Genomic DNA, 20335 nt, shown 5'->3' on the forward strand with positions numbered 1-20335 from the left:
GTATGAATGAATGCATATGTGTCTGTGTCTGTCTGTGTATGTATGAGTGTATATATGTGTGTGTATATGTGCATGTGTGTGTGCATATATGTGTGAGTGAATATGTGTGTATGTATGAGTGTGTATGTGTGCATGTGTGTGAATGTGTATGTGTATATGTGAGTGAATGTGTGTATGTGAGTGAATGTATGTGTGTGTATGTGTGAGAGAATGCCTGTGTGTCTGTGTGAGTGAATGTGTGTATGTGTGTGTGTGTGAATGTGTGTATATAAGTGTGTATATGTGAGTGTGTGTGTGTGCGGGTGGTGTGAGCTCACACTGCAACTTCCCCGTTCTCTTGTGGTAGGAAGGGAGGAAGAACTACAGAAACCTTGGTGTGTGTGACATCTCTACTGTTAGAGATGAGAGAGAGGCCGCGGTGGTCTGGGAGGAGGGAGGAGGGACGTGGATGGGCAGTCTTTGTCCGAAGAGGACAGAGCGTTTGTTGAGGATGATGGAAAGGACTTGGGTATAGATAAGTAACAATGTTACTCAACATTGTAACTTTAATTTATTTAAAATGTCCCGGAATTGTCTATGCAGGACCGGGTAAAGTGATAAATATTATACTATTTTACCACAATTAAGAACCCCTACAGCAATGGCCCCCTAACTTCTCAGCCATTTCTTTTGAGATCAACTTCAAATAGACTGGCCCTCCATGTCACTCTTTGTCAGGTCATTATATTCGACTCTCGGTACAATTTAGATAATTACAGAAGACAGGAATGATTGAAACCCACCCCTTGCTCCCGCTAACTCGCAGTGCCTTCATCCCTGTCCAGTCCTGTGTGTCCAGTAGACAGTCTTTACCGAAGTCAGAAAAATAAAACACAGGCCCCCACCTCCAGTGGGGGCCCCATCTGAGGAAATGGGCTATGTGAAATCCCAAGATTTCGAAAACAAAATTGGTGGCTGGTCATTTGCCTTACAAAGGCCGCCTCACTCAACAAAAGGGTTTGCTCAAACTGTCCTTTAAGAAGGGAGGCCCTGGAGCATTTAATGATATTATTGGATTAAAATGAAATCCCGTGGACCATTCAAGGACACCAAGTTGGAAGTATGTGAATGTATTGTATTGTGTTGAGAGCAGTCAGAGTTCTTGACAAATGGACCCAAAGAAACACACGAAGGAAACAAAATGCATTTTCTTGGCCTAAAATCCTGGCTGTCTGGGAAGTCTTTAAGAGTTCTGTGAGTGATTTATTTAAGATCAGTAAGGCCCGGAGGCCTGCGATGTGTCCATTTTATGAGAGAGAGCTGGTGTCATATTTAGGGTTAGAGTCATGACTCCTGCTGACCCCTGTCACCTGCCCTAATCAAAATGGGTTTCTGGGACCTGAGCTCAACTCTATCCTGCCATGGCAGAAAAATAAAATAACAAAACCAAAAAAACCCAAAACCCTCTCTGTTGCCAGAAAGCATATTGGACAGAAATGAGGGCATTATTTATGTCTGCATTAGGTACATTCTGGGGCCCATAAAGGTTTAATTGTCCCTCCAACATAAAAAAATTATTATTATTTTTTTTTTTAAACCCACAAAGAGGCTGCCAGCTTTTCCCCGGAGTTGAAAACCAACTGAATATAGTTCTTTGGGAACAGCTTAAGTGTGTAACTCGCGCCTGTGTCCCGGGCACAAGGAGCAATTGTTTTGGGGACATAGCTTAGAGAACTTTTTCAAGTTGGCGTTTTGTGGCTGCTGAGTCGCTGGGGAGAGCGGAGGGGGGAAGTAGGCAGAGGGAGGGGGGATCCCAGGTTCTCCCTGGACATTCTCGCTGCCCTCTGCTGCCCCCTACCGGTCGCTCGACAGAACCCTCCTGTTCTGCTGCCATCGTCCCATCCCCAGTTCAATACAGAGTAATCATAGGCGCAACCTGTGACTACAAGGTTTAAGGGCTGCTCTGGAGAAAGGGTACACTGTTTTGTTTTTTGAGGACCGTTAGCGACATCCACGGAGTGTGGGTTCTGGGCAAGTGTGCTGAGGGCTCTGGACCAGCAAAGCCCCTTGAATCTTGTTGAAGAAAGAAGCAATGCCGTGATTGTAACTTCCAGAATCTTCTTTGTCCTGGGCTCTGAGATCTCTACGGGATCCGTCGCGCCGCCACACTTCCCTTTGACCCTTAAGCCACCTCCAGATTACCCCAGCCTTTCTCATAGCCTTGGCGGGTGGTGGGGAGTCGGTGGAAAGAAACGCATTTGTCAAGAGACTAAAACCAATCGTTTTGACGTGTGGTTCTGTGTGTGAGGGAGGCCCCGGGGGGAGTCTGCTCCAGTTTACACGAGTCCAACTGGTTCCATTTAAATGTCCCGCACTGTATTTACTGCACCCCCACCGCTTGGGCCGGCTGTTTATCTTCCAGTCGACCTGACGGCCTTGGCCTCTATTTAACTTCAGCCCTCACTGTTTCCGTCCGTGGCCTATCATTTACGCGGTTTTCCTTCAGAAGACGTAAATATTTATTTACAGTGTTGGCATTAACTCTTCCAAAGTTCTATACATCGCACAGTAAACACACTGAGCTGTGTGGATTCGTCTCGAAATTTTTTCCATAAACTGGTGGTGACCTTGGACCAGTCTTTTATCATCCTGAGCTCAGAACGGCTTTAGTAAAATTAGATTTTTTTTTTTGATTTTTACTTCCCCATCCGCACCCAGGATTTCTTTTAAAATTTGAGTTCCCTCATAGCCACGTGGAACCAGCAGGCCACTATTTTTTGTCTTTTGGTTTTTTTCAGAATATCTTTGGGGATTAGACCGACTTTCAGTATAATTTGCTTCTTAGGGTAGGGGTACACAGAACCGTGTTTACTCAATGAGAATATCTATTCAGCCTCACCCACCCAGGCGGGAATGACGGAGGCATGGGTGGGGGGACTTGTAGGGGCAGAGGCCTGGCGTTTCTTTTCTTCAGTACTTTCTCTCTCCCTCATTCTCCTCCCCAGCCCCAACCTCTCTCCCTCCCTCCCTCTCTCACCCCCCTCCCCAGCCCCAACACACCTCTCTTCCCCCCCCCTCTCTCTCTCCCTCCTTTCTCTTTCTTTGACAGGTTCACATGTGGCTCAGGTTGGCCTCAAACTCTCTACATAGCCAAGGATGACCTTGAAATTTTGGACCTCCTGCCTCTACTTCCCCAAGTGCTGGGATTACAGGTGTGAAACATCAGGCTGGGGCTGGACGGAAATATAAACACCTGCTTCTCAATCTGGGCTGTGGGGACCCAGGAGGACAGAGGCATTATATAACCTAGACAGGTAGTCCTTCCTTCCAGGGTGATAATTCTCAAGTAATTCAAGGGTGTGGGAATTAAGTGTTAGACTAGATGTGAGAGGCTGCTGTGGTGTTACTGCCTGGAAGTTAGCACTTGGGAGGTAGGAGTAGGAGCGTCACACACTAGTGGGAAGCCTGGGCTACATACTGAGTAGGAGGCCAGCTGGGCTACAGAGCAGAGCGAGACCCAGTCAAGAAGAATAAACAAATCAATCAGAGACATGAAGACTAGAAGATAAAGGTCAAATGGTGTTGTATCTAAAGTAAAGCCAGGCAGAACCAGAGCCTCAGCTCCACAGACAAACGGCCTTATAGGAAATCCTATGTGCTTGGGACCCCCAACCTTTCTCTGACCTGCCCTCCCCCTCGCCCCCCGTGGAGTTCACCAGGACCCTGCGTGCTACAGTGTCTCAGCCAGAGCAGAGCACTCAGTGTGACTTCAGAAATAGCCTGTGATCTGGTCAACCTCTTGCCCATCCATCCCTCTTGGTTATGCCTTGAAATGGCTCTCATCAGGCCTTATACGTGGGGACAGTCCAACGTGACACCCGCTTTTGCCTGTTTGCATGGGTGGGATTTGGGGGCTATTGTACGTGTTTGGAATGTAAAAGCGCCCAGTAAATCATTAAGCAGGAAGTCAGTGATTAACTAAGACACCCCCCACCCCCCCTCCCTGAGGAAGGAGGCCATATCTCCTCTTGTCCTTCTAGGCTCTTGACGATAACTTTTGCTTGGCTGCTTCTGATAAGTGTTGATAAGGGTCCTGGACGTCTGCACCTTGCCTGGCTCTGGGAAAATGCTTCCCTTAGTCTTCCTCGGTTCCTCTTCAGCCACCTCCACGCTCCCCTCTTCTTGCTTCAGCCCCACCCCCACCATGGATGCCTGCTCTGATTATCCCCTACAACCCTCCAAGAGAAGTTAGATCTTAAAAGGTTTTTTTTTTTTTTTTTTTTTTTTAAGATTTATTTATTATATGTAAGTTCACTGTAGCTGTCTTCAGACACACAAGAAGAGGAAGTCAGATCTTGTTACAGATGGTTGTGAGCCACCATGTGGTTGCTGGGATTTGAACTCCGGACCCTCGGAAGAGCAGTCGGGTGCTCTTACCCACTGAGCCATCTCACCAGCCCCGATCTTAAAAGTTTTAATTACACTTGTATGTGTGTGTATGTGTGTGTGTGTGTGTGTGTGTACACGGTGTGGCACAGGTGTGGAGGCCTGAGGCCAGCTTGTGTGTGGCAGGTCTCTCCTGGAAGGATGGGAGTCTTGGGAATTGAACTCAGGTAGTCAGGACTGGAAGCTGGATCCTTGGCCCATTAGTGCTTTTGGCTGACCCACAGACTTAAATATAGAGACCGGCTATTTTATGAGTACAGATAAATTCCTAGGGGAATTCAGACATCTGGGAAGAGCTTCATAGCACTGGTTCTTTTATCGGGAGGGCTATTATTTAAAAACAAGCTCATTTTTTTTTCTCCTTGACATTAATAGTCCCAAATAGGCCAGGCAGTGGTGGCGAATGCTTTTAATCCCAGTACTCGTGGAGGCAGAGGCAGGCAGATCTCTGGGAGTTTGAGGCCAGCCTGGTCTACAGAGGGAGTTCCAGGATAGCTGGGGCTACACAGAGAAAACCTGTCATAAAAAAAAAAATGAAAAAAAATTTTATGTTTTCCCTGCATGTATGTGTATGTGTGTACACACACACACACCCTTAGGGGCCACACAAGAGGGCATCAGGTATTTCTAGGCTGCCACTTGGGTGCCATCTTTCCAGACTCGGAGTTTTCATGTGACAGGAAGCTGTGACGTCACTGCGTAGCTTCTGTTCAGGTCCCAGCTGACCACCCGGAGGGAAATTCCAAGAAGCACAGGGGTGGGGGGAGGAAGGAGGCTTAGTATGTGCTGGAGATAGTTTAGGTGGTCAGTGAGAATTGAACCCAGGGATACCAACCAAGCTACAACCTTAAACTCTTTTCAGTAAATCCTACCTTGCAGTATTGGAACTGAACCTGGGCCCTCAAACATGGCTGGCATTTTGTTACTAAGCTGCACCCATTATCTGGCTTTGTCTTTAAACTTTAGTTGCTTCATCTGTCCTGGAACTGTGTAGCCCAAGCAGGCCTTGGCCAGTCTGTCTTCTTGCCTCAGTCTCCCCAGTAGCTAGGGTAACAGGCCTGCACTGTTACTTTCGGGTTTTTCAAAGTCAGGGATTGGCAAGCAAAGCACCGGCATCAGGCTGTACAGCCATTTGTAACTCCATTTCCGGGGGGATCGCACGCCCTCTTCTGAACGCCTGGGGTACTGCATGGATGTGATGCATTTGCACAGGTTTTATGATGACTTCAAGTCAGAGTAATTGAGAGGCCAGAAAGAATACGAGGGAAAACACCCTTTCCATGTTTTCTCCCCAAACCCAAGGCGTGGGTATTTAAAAGACTTTAATCCCTGCAGAGGCAGGAAGATCTGAGTTTGAGGCCAGCCTGGTCTACCGAAGAAGAGTTCCCTGACTGCTGGGGCAGCATAGAGAAACTTTCTTTGTCTTGGGAAAAAAGCAAAAAACACAAGAGAATGTTATATGTAAAAAAAAGACAATTTTATATGTATGGGTATTTTGCCTGCGTGTATGTAAATATATGTAAATATAGGAAGAATGATCCTGAGGAGCTGGAGTGGCAGATGGCCGAGATCCATCATGTTGGTGCTGGGAATCAAACCCTGGTCCTCTGGAAGAAAGCCAGTGGTCCTAACAGCCGAGCCATCTCTCCAGGCCTCACCCTCCATCTTTTTTAAGATTCTGAGGGCTGGAAATGGAGCTCAGCCTATCTGAGGTCCCTTCCATCTCTAGCACTGCATGAACCCTTGGTGGTGGCTCACACGGGTGACCCCAGCACTCAGGCGGAGGCTGGAGGGTCAGCAGTTCGAGGCTAGCACCCCTGTGCATGCTCTGCAGGCTACCCCTAAGCCCCAGCTCCTGACACTTGGAATCAATAAGGATGACCGTCCCGCCCCAGTCTCGGTCTCACCCAGAGTGGCGGCAGATGTTCGGTGGCCCATCGTGATGCTGGAGGGGAGGGCTGCCACGCGCCTCGTTGCCAGGACACCTAAGCTGTTTGTTTTGCAACACCGGACGTTCCCACTCCTGCTCAGTTCGCAGGGTGGGGATGTGGAGTGTGTGACAGCATCGACGTGGGGCTCAGTGGCTCCACCCAGCCCCGCCGCCCCCGCCTCATCCCCCCAAGTGGTTGATCCCACCCGCGCCCCTTGTCGCCCAGCCAGCCAGAGCGGGCGGGCCGGCAGAGAAGGAAGTGAGCTGAGTGGAGAGAGGGAAGGGGAGGGAGAAAGTGGAGGGGGAGGGCGGAGGTGAGCCACGGAGGGGAAGGGATGGAAGAGGGGAAGGGAGAGGGTAAGAGGAGGTGAGGGGAAGAGGCGTAGAGAGAGGGAGAGACAAGGGGAGTGGTGAGGGATGGAGAGGGGTAAGGGGAAGGGCGTCCGTCCCGGCTGTGGCCTCAGTTTCCTCCTGCGCCAGCGCTGGTCCCCCCTGGCCCTGACGAGCCCCCAACATTTGTCACCACCCAGATACCACCACCACCACCATCACCACCACCACCAGGATGCCAGACGTGAAAGAGAGGGCGGCCCGGAAGGAGCCCGGCGCGGCAGAGAGCGCCTCCCGTGAATCCCGCGGGGGAAACACCCGGGAGAGCGCGAGCAGCGCCCAGGGGCACCGATCGTGTAGGTTCAACCGTCGCCCGAGCACGGCCGCCCTCACCCCAGGGTCCGCGCAGGGGCGCGGGGTAAAGACGGCGCCACGAGGTCCCGTGGGCCAAGGAGGACTGCGGACTGGCCCGACCTCCCGGTGTCCCCAGCCCTCCGCCCGAGCGAAGCTCCCCTCGGTCACGCGTGGGGCACCGCTTCCGCCATCCCCGGGAAAGGGCCACCTCGGCGGGACCCCGAGCTCGCACAGGCTAGGTATCTGCTTGAGGCAGGGTCCCCAAGTGCGGGGACTGAAGGTCCGGACCTCCCTCCCCCTCGTTTCAAATGCTCCCGCGCAAGCGTTGCCATGGATTTCCTGTGACGCTGAACAGTTAGTCTCTCCTCTGTGGCCACGCGGAGTCGCTGCTGCTTAACGCAGTGACTTGAGACAAGTTCCAGGTGTACCCGGTGGGGTGGGGTGGGGTCGGGGTAGGGGTGGGGTTGTGTATCCAAATAGGATCCTGGCTGGTGGGGTTCAGGAAGGTCAGGGCGTGCTGGTGCTGCTGGTTTGGAAACACCAGTTCTTACAATGGCTGTTGCATCCATAGGTACAGTGACTCCTGAGTATACAATCAAATTCCTTTTGAAAAAATTTGGAACTGTGTATAACAAATTGGCTTTGTTGTATTGCAGTTTTCTTTTTTTAGGGGGGCGATCTGAATTTTTAAGAATTTTAGCCACACTTAATCTCTACTCTTTGAGCCCTCCTTGTTCCGGAGTGCTCTGGGTGGAACTGGCTGCTTCTTGCAGTTGGAGAGTTTCTTGAGGGGTCGCTGTAGCTTTGAAGGTTTCCTTTCACCTCGGATTTGTTTACGGATTTGATTGTGTCATGCCAGCCATTTCGGCTGGGATAATGAAGGACTGCACAGATGCAGGGAAGAGCAGGGTTCGGTCACCTTTGTTTTTATAAAAAGGTTTATTTTTCTTTGTGTGAGTGGGTGTTTTGTCTACAGGTATGTCTGTACACCCTGTGTGTTCAGGGCCAGAAGAGATGTCGGGTGCCCTGAAACTGGAGTTACAGATGCTTGTGAGCCAACATGTGGGTAACCCAGCTCTTAGGAAAGGGCAGCAAGTGGCTTAACCACTTGGCCATCTGTCCAGCCTGTAGTTTATGCTTTTATAACCCAGGCAAGGACTCTAGATTTTCTATCAAAGTCCAGTCAATTTTCTCACCATGAAATATTTCCGATTTGTTGAAACGTAAAACCCAGAGACTTCCTCCATTGTTAATTTTCTCTGTGTGTGTGTGTGTGTGTGTGTTTGTGTTTCCTTTTCCCTTACTGTCTGAGGATACAGGCATGACTCTAAATACTCCTGTCATGTTTCCTTCTGAGAAAGACAGCGCTGTCCTATGGGATCTCTACAGTTATTTATTTTCTTTTGCCGGGCAGTGGTGGCACACACCTTTAATCCCAGCACTCGGGAGGCAGAGGCAGGCAGATTTCTGAGTTCAAGGCCAGCTTGGTCTACAAAGTGAGTTCCAGGACAGCCAGGGCTATACAGAGAAACCCTGTCTCGAAAAACAAACAAACAAACAAACAAACAAACAAACAAATTGTGCCTTTTCAGGCCTGTGAGGCAGCTCAGCAGCTAAGCTTCCCCCACCCCACCAAGCTGATGACTGAGCCGATGCCCAGGTAGCCAGGAGAAGGTAGAAGGAGGGAACCTTCCTCGAGCCTCCCAGTGCAAACTGGTGTGCAATACTAATAACCTTCTTGATTATTTTATGTATATGAGCACACTATCACTGACACACCAGAAGAGGGCATCGGATCCCATCGTAGATGGCTGTGAGCCACCATGTGGTTGCTGGAAATTGAACTCAGGCTCTTAACCGCTGAGCTATCTCACCAGCCCTGACAGCTTCATCTCTGAATCTGCTTCATTTTGTGCCTGTCTGAACTTTAGCCTTCACTGTGTTGGGCTGCTCTGAGCATTTCTAGCACGCCCTTGGGGGGAGGTACAAGTGACTGGCTGAGTGGACTCAGAGATAACCCCGGGGGCCTCCAGACGAGTGACCCTGAGGGGGTTCAGACTTGCGTGGGTTGATAACTGTCCACCAGAACTTCTTCTAATTACAGGTATGATGGAGAGAGTCCATGACGCTTCCAAGCTTGATTGTCAGTTGGAAGAAAGGAGTTTATCTTCAAGCAGGTATTGGCTTTCACAGTTTCTGTATGTGACTTCCTGATGTCGTTATTTAGCACCGAAGGATTCTGGGGGGGCTGGGGAGGTGACTCTGTGGGCTGACACTTGTTGCCAGGCCTGACAACCTGAGTTTAATTATATGTGCCCTCACTAATAAACAGATAAATATTAAAAATAAACTCGGCACGCTCACACCTGTAATCTCAGCACTTGGGAAACAAAGGCAGGTGGATCTCTGAGCTGGAGACCAGCTTGGTCTACATGGTGAGTTGCAGGCCAGTCAGGGCTATCCAGGGAGACCCTACCTCAAACAAGAAAACAACTCAAATGAATGTCTCCTTGGCGAAATGTGTTGCTTGCCATGGTTCCTTTTTTTTTTTTCGAGACAGGGTTTCTCTGTATAGCCCTGGCTGTCCTGGAACTCACTTGTAGTCCAGGCTGGCCTTGAACTCAGAAATCCTCCTGCCTCTGCCTCCCAAGTGCTGGGATTAAAGGTGTGAGCCATCATGCCCGGCCATGGTTCCTATTCTGATGATTAATCTCTTACTGCTAATGATTTAAAATCCACAGTCCAAACATGGGATGCCATTTGCCCATTTCAGTGTTTAGAACCAGGTCTCTACATGTGGCAGTCTGGTTGTTCCAACAGCATTTGCTGGAAAAAGACTCTCCTCTCTCTATTGAATTGCTCTGGACTTTTGTCTATTTGCTTAGTCAGCATCTTTCATATGCCAGGCTGGTACTCCTGCCGGTGCTTCCTGAGTGTGGAGATTATTTTAATTTTTGTTCTTTTGGGGGTTTGTTTTGTTTTATTTTGTTTTGAGAGAGGGTCTCTCTGGGTCTCTCCTGGTTGTTCTGGAACTCGCTGTGTAGACCAGGCTGGCCCCAAACTCGCAGAGATCTGGCTGCCTCTGCCTGCTGAGCAATGGGACTTGGGGCCTGCGCCACTGACACCTGACACCGGCTTTTTTTTTTTTTTTTTTTTTTTAAAGATTTTATTTTATATATGTGAGTAACTGTCTTCAGACACACCAGAAGAAGGCATGGGATCCCATTACAGATGGTTGTGAGCCACCATGTGGTTGCAGGGAATTGAACTCAGGACCTCTGGGAGAACTGTCAGTGCTCTTAACCGCTGAGCCATCTCTATTTAAATGGTTTTTTTTTGTTTTGTTTTAAGTCAATGATAACAAAATGTAACCTTGAGACTGGAGAGAGATGATAATGCTGTCAGAATAAAAGTGCAGGAGGAAGAGGTAGGGGAAAGCTTTTTTCTTTTTTGGGTGGGGGACAACTTTATACTTGTGTATATATGTGTCTGTGTGTGTGTAGCTCTCATTGATCTTCCTGTGTAGACCAGGCTGGCCTCAAACTCAGAGATCCTCCTGCCTCTGCCTCCTGGGTGCTGGGAAGCCATCACACTCAGCTGAGTCAATTTTCTTTGTTTTTGAACCTGACTGGTCTGAAGGTGTCTTTTACATTCAAGTGTTGTCAAAAGAGAAAGAAAGAAAGAAAAGAAAAGAAAGAAAGAAAGAAAGATTTTCCTGACTTCTACAAGTGAAAGAAAGTAACTGCTCTAGGCAGTACTGCTCATGTGTGCACACAGGTCACACATGTAGGCGAGACTCAGGCAGAATTTAGGGTGCTTTGACATCACCCCTGGCCCTTAGCAAGCCCTGCTGAGCTCCACGGGTTACCCCTAGTGTTGTCTTTGGGGGTCTTAGACTCTGAATGGTTGCTCGTGCAGTGGGTGATCTGTGCATCTGACCCTCTTGTAGCCTGGAAGGCAAGGGCAAGGACACCATGCCCAGCGACTTCTGGGAGCATCTGAAAGAGCAGCTGTCAGCCGCGCCCCCTGACTTCAGCTGCGCTCTTGAGCTTCTGAAGGAGATCAAAGAGGTGAGGTGGGCCACGGCCCCACGCAGGTGGAAGGTTTCCACAGCCTGACTGAATCAGAAAAAGATTTGACAGAATAGGATAAGCCCAACTCAGAAGAGAGAGGAAAGGGAAGCTACTTTTTTTTCCGGGGTGGGGGGGCGTTTCGAGACAGGGTTTCTCTGTAGTCCTGGCTATCCTGGAACTCACTCTGTAGACCAGGCTGGCCTAGAACACAGTGAGGCCGGCGGCTAGTGGCCACAAACCATGATTGCCAAGGTGACTTAGAAGTCAGGGAGTGGTTGGAATGGGGTCGACGTAAGGTAAAATTGCTACAGCAGGGGATCAGAAAAGGTGTAGATGAAGCTTGTACTTGCTTAAGGCAACTTGTCTCTGAGGCTCGCTGTCTCTGCTAACCTAGGCCTAGTCCAGGACACTCCTAGCCCTCCATACAATCTAATCTAGGCCTGAGACTTAATGCTGAATAAGCTCACCCATTCTAGTTCTAAATTGTAGCTGGCTGGGTTCAACTCAGCTGTAGCTTTAAGATCATCCATCATCTTGTTTCTTTCTAGGCCTCTGACTCTTTGCTGTTCTTGGCTTCAACCTATGGCAATCTGTTCTACTCTTCTGGGTCCTCCTTATTCCCTGGTTTGTTCTGTCTTGTGTCTGGCTCGTTCCCTCTCTTCTACCTGTCTCTGTACAACTCTTCCAGTAAAAAAACCTGCCTCCTCCTCTCTCTCCACTGCCCCTCTTCCTTCCTTCCTTCCTTCCTTCCTTCCTTCCTTCCTTCCTTCCTTCCTTCCTTCCTTCCTAGCTGTACAGATGGTTGTGAGCCTTCATGTGGTTGTTGGGAACTTAGGACTTCTGCTCACTCTGGTTGGCTCTGGTTGGCCCTGCTAACTCAGTCCCTTCTCACTCCAGCCCAAAGAGGCCTAAAGATTTATTATTATAAATAAGTAGCTGTCTTCAGACGCACCAGAAGAGGGCAGCAGATCTCATTACGGGTGGTTGTGAGCCACCATGTGGTTGCTCCGATTTGAACTCAGGACTTTCAGAAGAGCAGTCAGTGCTCTTACCCGCTGAGCCATCTCACCAGCCCCTCCACTGCCCCTCTTAAGTAGCTTCCCAGCCAGGCAGGGTGGCGCATGCCTTTAATCCCAGCACTTGAGAGGCAGAGGCAGGCAGATTTCTGTGTTCGAGGCTAGCCTGGTCTACAGAGTGAGTTCCAGGACAGCCAGGACTACAGAGAAACCCTGTCTCGAAACCGCCCTTCCCCCCCCCCCAAAAAAAAGTAGCTTCCCTTTCCTCTCTCTTCTGAGTTGGGCTTATCCTATTCTGTCAAATCTTTCTCTTATTCATCACTTTGTCTGCCACTCTGACATCACTTTCAAACATGGCTGCTTCCTTCTACAAACTCACTTTACCTTCATTGGGAGTACAGGTGTATACTAAGGGCTTGTCTGTATTCCGGCCAGAGGGACTAAAGGTGTGTGCTATATGGAATGGGCCACATCACAACTAGAAACAGTTTTTTTTTTCAGTAAATAACAGAATCTTGGGGTTCACAGTGTGATCAAATATCCTGCAACAAAAAGGGAAGCTGTGAGCAGCAGTAGAGACCATTCTGGAGCCTCAGACACACAGGTTGTAAGTAAGCTACAGTGTGAAGCTCAAATTGGTGTATTCTGCCTCAAAAGTCTAAATTTAACAGTGAGCTTACTTGTGGTGGGCAACCCGCCTGCTGTTACCTTAGGGAAGATAGCGGAACCTCCAGGGACCATCCGCTTCCTTTAGAGAGCCCACACACTGAGGGAGGCCATTCCTCCTGCATATTCAGTGCCCTTTGTCAACAATGGAGAGAAGCTGCTGCCACCTCAGCAGAGTCTCAAGGGTCAGCCCAGGCAGGCCCTGCAGGGCAGATACAAAGAAACTCCAACTTTGAAAGCTTACCAACTGAAATAGGTTAGCGGGCAGCAGCCTTCTCTTGTGCCACACAGAGCAATGTAGTATTCAGTTCTGCTCAGTAGTCAGGATGCCACCCCACCCCCACCCCCCAGCTCCCTCTGTTGTGTGTTGTGGAGGCACAGGGATGAATAAGAGCGAATTAGCAGGGGCTCATGTTTGGGCTCAGGAACCCATTGCTGTTCATCTGTCTTACCCTTCTGAAATATAATTAACAAGATTATACTACCTTTCCTGTATTAGGACTATATTTTATGGATCCATCCATCCATCCATCCATCCATCTGGTTTCTTGAGACAGGGTTTCTCTGTGTAGCCCTGGCTGTTCTGGAACTCACTCTGTAGACCAGGCTGGCCTCAAACTCAGAAATCTGCCTGCTTCTGCCTCCCGAGTGCTGGGATTAAAGGCGTGGTCCAGTGCTGCTGCCCAGTTTTTTTTTTTTTTTAAGATTTATTTATTTATTTATTATATGTAAGTACACTGTAGCTGTCCTCAGACAATCCAGAAGAGGGAGTCAGATCTTGTTACAGATGGTTGTGAGCCACCATGTGGTTGCTGGGATTTGAACTCCTGACCTTCGAAGAGCAGTCGGGTGCTCTTACCCACTGAGCCATCTCACCAGCCCCCTGCTGCCCAGTTTTATGAGTCTTTTAAAATTAAGATTAGTTTTTATCCTAAGCTCTTGGGAGGCAGAGGCAGGAAGTTCTCTGAGGACAGCCGGAGCTACACAGAGAAAGCCTGTCTTGAAAAATCACAAAAAATATAAAGTGCTTTTATTTTATGGGTGTGTTTGTCTGGGCACCATGCGCATGCAGTGTCCGGGGAGACCAGAAGAGGGCACTAGAGCCCCCAGGGTATAGATTGGTGTGAGCGCCATGTGGGTGCTGGGAACTGAACCGAGGTGCTCCTAGCTGCTGAGCCCTGTCCCCAGCTCTGTCTGTGTTCCATGTGCTCAGTGGAGTCCTTGGCTTTATTAACCTCTTGATCTGACTCTGAGACCTAAGAAGACAGAGACTGGGGTGTGTGTAAAGGATTGAACCCTGGGGGTAACGTAGGACAGAGCAGGACCTACTCTGTGACTTGCCCTGCAGATCCTGTTGTCCCTGCTGCTGCCACGGCAGAGCCGCCTGAGGAATGAGATCGAGGAAGCACTGGACATGGAGTTCCTCCAGCAGCAAGCCGACCGCGGAGACCTGAATGTCTCCTACCTCTCCAAGTATATCCTCAACATGATGGTCTTGTTGTGTGCGCCAATCCGTGATGAGGCTGTGCAGAGACTTGAGAACATTTCAGATCCGGTCCGGCTGCTGAGGTGTGATGCTAATTGCAGTCCGCTAACCTGCTCTGGGTTGAGCGGAGAAGGGCTAGCAGACACTGGGCAGACATTGTCTCTACAGTCTTCCTGCTCCCCCCTGGCCTGTTGGTTCTCACTTCTTCCAAAAAGGACCTTTGGGTCATCCTTGGTGTGACAGGACCCCCTTTTTTCCCCATTCTTTTTTTTTTTTTTGACATATATACACACACAGAGATAGATAGATATTGAAATGTCATCCCCTTTCCTGGTTTCCCCTCCGAAAACCCCCTATTCCAACTCCCCTCCCCCTGCTCATCAACCCACCCACTCCTGCTTCTCTGTCCTAACATTCCCCTACACTGGGGCAGCGAGCCTTCACAGAACCAAGGGCCTCTCCTCCCACTGATGAGCGACAAGGCTATCCTCTGCTACATATGTGGATGGAGCCATGGGTCCCTCCATGTGTGTTCTTTGGTTGGTGGTTTAGTCCCTGGGAGCTCTGGGGGTACTGGTTGGTTCATATTGTTGTTCCTCCTATGGGGCTGCAAACCCCTTCAGCTCCTTTGGTCCTTTCTGTAGCTCCTCCACTGGGGACCTTGTTCTCAGTCCAATGGTTGGCTGAGAGCATCCACCTCTCAGCAGGACCTTTGTATAAGACGCTGTGGTAGGCAGAGTTCTGAGGTGTGAAACCTCTCTTTTCTCAACTTTACTCTGGCATCAGCTCACATAAACTGTAAGGGACAGTGGCAGGTCTCCTTCTGTTTCATGGCCATGTGGAGTTTGGGAAGTGGGTGCAGCACATTAAAATGGAAAGACAACACCTCTCCTCCCCTGAATGGAGGAGGGTAGCATCACTTAGAGCCCTGCCTTCTGCTCGTGGGGTGGTGTTTCTTCCATAGCGTCTCGCCCTGTAGCCCTTGCTGGGACTCACAGCACCCAGCTCTCTGCAGAACGGGCGGAGGGAAAGGGACCTGGCTCACCGTGGGCCTCGGTCTCAGTTGCGCATCCCTCCGCAAGTAGAGGGGACACAGCTCTGCGTTAAGCTCCTCGCAGGTTCTGGAGCCTCACCTTAGCTGTCCCTCTGTGGCTGTTCTCTTCTGGCGACAGGGGGATCTTCCAGGTCTTGGGACAGATGAAAATGGACATGGTGAACTACACCATCCAGAGCCTCCAGCCCCAGCTTCAGGAACACTCCGTCCAGTTTGAGCGGGCTCAGTTCCAGGAGCGCCTCAACAAAGAGCCCAGTACGCACGCGTGATGTGAGGGGAGGGAGGGCCGAGGGAGGCCTTGTGCAGGGCTGTTCTCCTCCTGCCTCTTCAGGAAGGCAGTTGCTGCTTCTTCACCCAGTGGGTGAAGGCTGACATATTAGCCTGGAGCATCATACGCTCTTTTTTTTTTTTAAAGTCACTCTCATGTTGATTTCTGAGAGCTGATCAAGAGAAGCCTTTAAAAAAAAAGATTTATTTACTTATTAAAGATTTAGTTGTCTAGTACTGATGGTTCTGAGCCATCAGGTGGCTGCTGAGAATGAAGGTTGCTCGCTCCCGTCTATAGATTTATTTTATATCTAAGTACACTGTCGCTGTCTTCAGGCACACCAGAAGAGGGCATCAGATCCTATTACAGATGGTTGTGAGCCACCACGTGGTTGCTGGGAGTTGAACTCAGGACCTCTGGAAGAGCAGAACTTAACTGTTGAGCCATGTCTCTAGCCCGTACACTTTTTACATTTAGATGTAGCAATTTACTTTAGTTTTGCTTGTTTGGTTTGGTTTTTCTGGGTTTGTTTGTTTGTTTTTGAGGTAAGGTCTTGCTCTTTAGCCTTGGCAGTTTTTGAAACTCGCTGTTTTCAAACTGACGCCAGACAGTGCTGCTGTGTCAGCTCCTGAGCACATGTGCCACCCCGCTCACACACAGTGCTAGCTAAAGCGAGCAGTCCCTGGGACGCTCACCTGCCGCCCACTCCTCCTGTTGCAGGACTCCTCAACCACACCACGAAGTGGCTCACCCAGGCGGCCACACAGCTCACTGCCCCCTCTGCCAGTTCCTCTGACTTGCAGGACTGCTCCAGCTCGGCTGGCCCATCTCCCAGTGATGTCGCCGTCCCAGAGCCACTCAGCCCCGCGATGGTGCTGTCTCAAGGATTCCTGAACCTTCTCACCTGGGACCCTGAGAATGAAGAGTTTCCTGAGGTAGCAATGGGGGGTGGGGGAGGGCAGTTCCTTGTTTTCCCGTTTGGAGCTTTTGCCAGAGTCCCGCTGATGGCCTGTTCCTCCCGTCCCTCAGACCCTGGTGGCAGACAGAGCCCGGCTGCAGGAGCTGGAGTCGCAGCAGAACCAGCTAACCATCCTAGCCTCCGTCTTGCTGGTGGCCAGTAGCTTCTCTGACAGTGGTCTGTTTAGCTCACCCCAGTTTGTAGACAAGCTGAAACGAATCACGAAGTCCCTGGTGGAGGATTTCAACTCCAGGTGAGCTGCGGACATCTTTTTTTTTTTTTTTTTTTTTTTTTTTTTTAGGAAGGAGATGGGGTAACTGGTAAGGTAAGGTAAGACCTGGCTGTGTCCCCAACATGCTCAGAACAAAGCCAGATGGGAGCTGGCTGCGGTTGCACACCTTTAATCCCCGCCCTCAGAAAGTGGAGACATGCAGATCTGTAAGTTTGAGTCCAGCTAGGACTATGTACAGACTATCTCCAAATAACAAGAAGCCAGGCATGGGGGGGCATGTCTGTGACTCCAGCACTTTCAGGGAGGTTCAGGGGTGGTGGCTCAGTTAGCCAAGGCAACATTTGAGTTCCAGGTTCAGGGAGAAAGAGGGTAGAGAGCCACTGAGGAGGATATCGGCCTCCAGCCTCCATGGTACCTGCGTATGCGTGTGCAAACACACACACACACACACACACACACACACACACACAAAGAGGGGATAGTACAAAGGATCTTGGATAATGGCATACCAATAGGTTACTACTCTTCACCACAGGCCACAGAGAGAGGCCTTCTAGAACCATCCACAGTGATACTGGGGCTTATGACAAAAATGGAGAACTTTCCAGAAAGGGTATTGTATGAGACCTGGAACTGCCCAGGGCCATCTCTCACGGGGTGGGTGTTGGCGGCCAGTGAGTGTTGTCATACCGAGTGAGTATGTGTTGCTGGTGACAACAGAGGAGACAGAAGAACCACATTTGGGTATGGGATGTAGCTGAGGGTACAATGCTTGCCCTTGTGTGTGTGTGTGTGTGTGGGGGGGAGGGCAGCCCTCGACCTCAAAGAAAACAAATGGCAGGGGTGTTTGTGCTCGGCAGGAGGTGACCGACCAGGGAAGATGGTTGGGAAGAATCTCAGTCTTTACAGAGTGCACAGGTCACGTAGGGGTGCATCCTGCGGAGAGCCAGGCTGTCTCTGAGAGCTTTTTTTCTAAGCTTCAGTATAGAGCAACATTTACAGAGATAGCTGGAGTTCGGAGGGAATCACAGGGAGGTGGAAACTGTCTGTCTGTCTGTGGGAAGAGCAAGGTGACTGGGGTAGGACCAGAATGTTCCTCAAGTCCCTGACCTCTTGTCTGAGGCTTTGAAGTTTTTCAGTTCTCTAGAGGCCACCTACTACTGGGTGGCAGGTTCCCCGCTGTTGTCCTACTGGGTGCCAGCTTACCTGTGTTGTGGTCTAGGCCCGAGGAAGTGATGCAGTCAGTGAGTGAGCAGGTGGTGGAGGAAGTCCACCAGGGTCTCGAGAGCATGGGCCTGGCCGCTCTGAGCAGCGAGAATACGACGTCCCTGGTGTGCCAGCTCCAGAACATTGCCAAGAAGGAAAACTGCGTCCGCAGCGTCATTGGTGAGCGTGCCCATGTGTGGGCAGTGAGGATGCTGGAGGGAGAGGGCCCAACCGTGGACCATGGGCAAGGTTCCAGGTTGAAACCGTATCCCTTTCCAGCCACAGGCGGACTCTGGTCCTGTGAGAGGTCGGCACAGGGAACCCTGCCCACCCAACCTAGATGACTTCTCATGAGTCTCTGTGACATCCACACCCACCTACCAGCAAGAAACCAGCTCCGTTAGTTGGAGAGAGCATGTCTCTGTAGTACAGGCCTTAGCCCCAAGTTGGAACTTGGCCAACTTGTTCCCAGCTTTAAGCAATTGGGAGTATCAGCTGAAGTATCCCTTAACGTCAGATCCTAGATCTACCAGTGTAGCCCAGGTTAGCCTGGGACACCACATGTATCTCAAGCTGGCCTTATGGTTTTCCCCCTGCCTCTGCCCCTGGGGTGCTGGGATTACAGGTGTGAGACACACTTTGACACTAAGCAGTCTTGAATACTCGGGAGGTTCAGTAACAGAACACCTGAGAGAACTAGACAGCTGTCCCCCAACTCAGATCCCCCCTCACCTGTGAGTAGCCGAATCCCAGCTGCTCAAGGTGACCTGGTTGTCACTTGCTTCCTGCTTGCCCACAGACCAGCGTATACACTTGTTCCTCAAGTGCTGCTTTGTCCTGGGTGTGCAGCGATCCCTCTTGGACCTTCCCGGGGGCCTCACTCTGATCGAAGCGGAGCTGGCAGAACTGGGCCAGAAGTTTGTCAGCCTGACACATCACAACCAGCAGGTGTTTGCCCCGTATTACACCGAGATCTTAAAAACCCTCATCTCCCCAGCCCAGACCCTGACCACCAAAGGCGGGTCTCTCTGATGACATCAGCTCGGAGCACTGGCACCTTGGACCCAGGAGAAAGCCCATCTTCCTGGGATGACATCACCATTGAGCAGCAGGGTCCCCTCTGCCCCACCCCCCACAGCCAGCACACCAGGGCTGTAACAAGACAAACGTGTAAACAACTGGCCCAAACCCGCTCCATAATAAACTTCTGAACTGCACGCAGGCGGCCATTCTTCTTTGATGCGATGGAGGCCGGATCCCTGTGACCCTGCAGTGCACCTCTTTCTGGCCACAGGACCCCCCCCCCCCCCCCAGTGTGCACAGATGACAGGCAACATGCTAGGATGTGCTCGTTAGGGTCAGCCAAGAGTAAAGAGCTTCCCTGGAGCCTTCATGTTGCCCAGCCAGCCAGGAGAGGACACTGTGGAGACCAAATCCATTCTCGGAGACCAGATTTCCTTGGAGGTTTCAGGTTCTGCGGCAAGGTGGGGGCAGCAGGAGCCCCAGCCTCTTTAAGAATAGGCACTGCAGCTGGGCGTGGTGGCGCTCGCCTTTAATCCCAGCACTCGGGAGGCAGAGGCAGGTGGATTTCTGAGTTCGAGGCCAGCCTGGTCTACAAGGTGAGTTCCAGGACAGCAAGGACCATACAGAGAAACTTTGTCTCAAAAAACAAAACAAAACAAAACAAAAAAGCCGGGGCGTGGTGGTGCACGCCTTTAATCCCAGCACTCGGGAGGAAGAGGCAGGTGGATTTCTGAGTTCAAGGCCAGCCTGGTCTACAAAGTGAGTTCCAGGACAGCCAGGGCTATACAGAGAAACCCTGTCTCGAAAAAAACCAAAAAAAAAAAAAAAAAAAAAAAAAAGAATAGGCACTGCAGGGAAATGATGTTGGCTGCAGGTAACACCCCTAGCCAGCAGACCCTGCTGTTGTTGGCTCTCATCCCTCAGGTTATCTAGAGTTCAGGCTGAGACACTTAGATCTGCCTTGCCCTGGTCCCATCCCCTGATCCAGTTGTCTGTGGTCTTTATCGGTAGAGCATCCACTGTGAGTGACAGGCAATTGACACTCATGTGTTAAGATGAGAACACGGAGGGTGGTTGTGTGGTAAGTGACCAACATCAAGTGGGACTCTGTGGGAAAGACCCAGGCTCGGCTCCATTGTTGTGGCTGATTACAGCACATCGTGGGGGAAAGTGTCCTATTGAGATCTGGTCCTTTTGTAGAGTGGCTTGTGTCTTCAAGGCAACCTAAGGAGAACCGTGTTCCTTCTCCAGAGGCTGAAAGGAGCTGAGGAGGACACAGTCTGGGGACAATGCAAGGTGGCATCTGAGTTTCAC

The 20335-nt window shown here is 50.4% G+C and overlaps 1 protein-coding gene across 7 annotated transcripts; it reads left to right on the forward strand.

The window, feature by feature from the left end:
- Positions 1-6533: 6533 nt before the first annotated feature.
- Tcp11 (t-complex 11) lies at positions 6534-19215 on the forward strand. Of its 7 annotated transcripts, none has more exons than XM_085832926.1 (10): positions 6534-6614; positions 6886-7278; positions 9126-9216; positions 10989-11109; positions 14143-14363; positions 15453-15589; positions 16323-16537; positions 16632-16813; positions 18015-18178; positions 18798-19215. In XM_085832926.1, the coding sequence occupies exons 2-10, from the start codon at positions 6921-6923 to the stop codon at positions 19028-19030; spliced, it is 1722 nt and encodes a 573-aa protein (XP_085689052.1). In that variant the 5' UTR covers positions 6534-6614; positions 6886-6920; the 3' UTR covers positions 19031-19215. The 7 variants fall into 7 exon arrangements, with proteins under 7 accessions (XP_085689052.1, XP_021042108.2, XP_085689055.1 ...); XM_021186449.2 differs by having other exon boundaries at positions 6535-6614; positions 9144-9216; XM_085832929.1 differs by having other exon boundaries at positions 6536-6614; positions 6886-7041; positions 9144-9216.
- Positions 19216-20335: the final 1120 nt, after the last annotated feature.

The sequence above is a fragment of the Mus caroli genome, unplaced genomic scaffold (assembly GCF_978045245.1).
Source record: "Mus caroli unplaced genomic scaffold, Mus_caroli_1 scaffold_18, whole genome shotgun sequence".
Classification (NCBI taxonomy): Eukaryota; Metazoa; Chordata; class Mammalia; order Rodentia; family Muridae; genus Mus; species Mus caroli.

Excerpts from the sequence above, each read along its gene's own strand:
- Tcp11 (XM_085832926.1), top strand. The coding sequence starts at position 6,921 with ATGCCAGACGTGAAAGAGAGGGCGGCCCGGAAGGAGCCCGGCGCGGCA. Across the intron at positions 11,110-14,142 it reads TTCTGAAGGAGATCAAAGAG|ATCCTGTTGTCCCTGCTGCT; the intron begins GTGAGGTGGGCC and ends CTTGCCCTGCAG. Across the intron at positions 18,179-18,797 it reads CTGCGTCCGCAGCGTCATTG|ACCAGCGTATACACTTGTTC; the intron begins GTGAGCGTGCCC and ends GCTTGCCCACAG.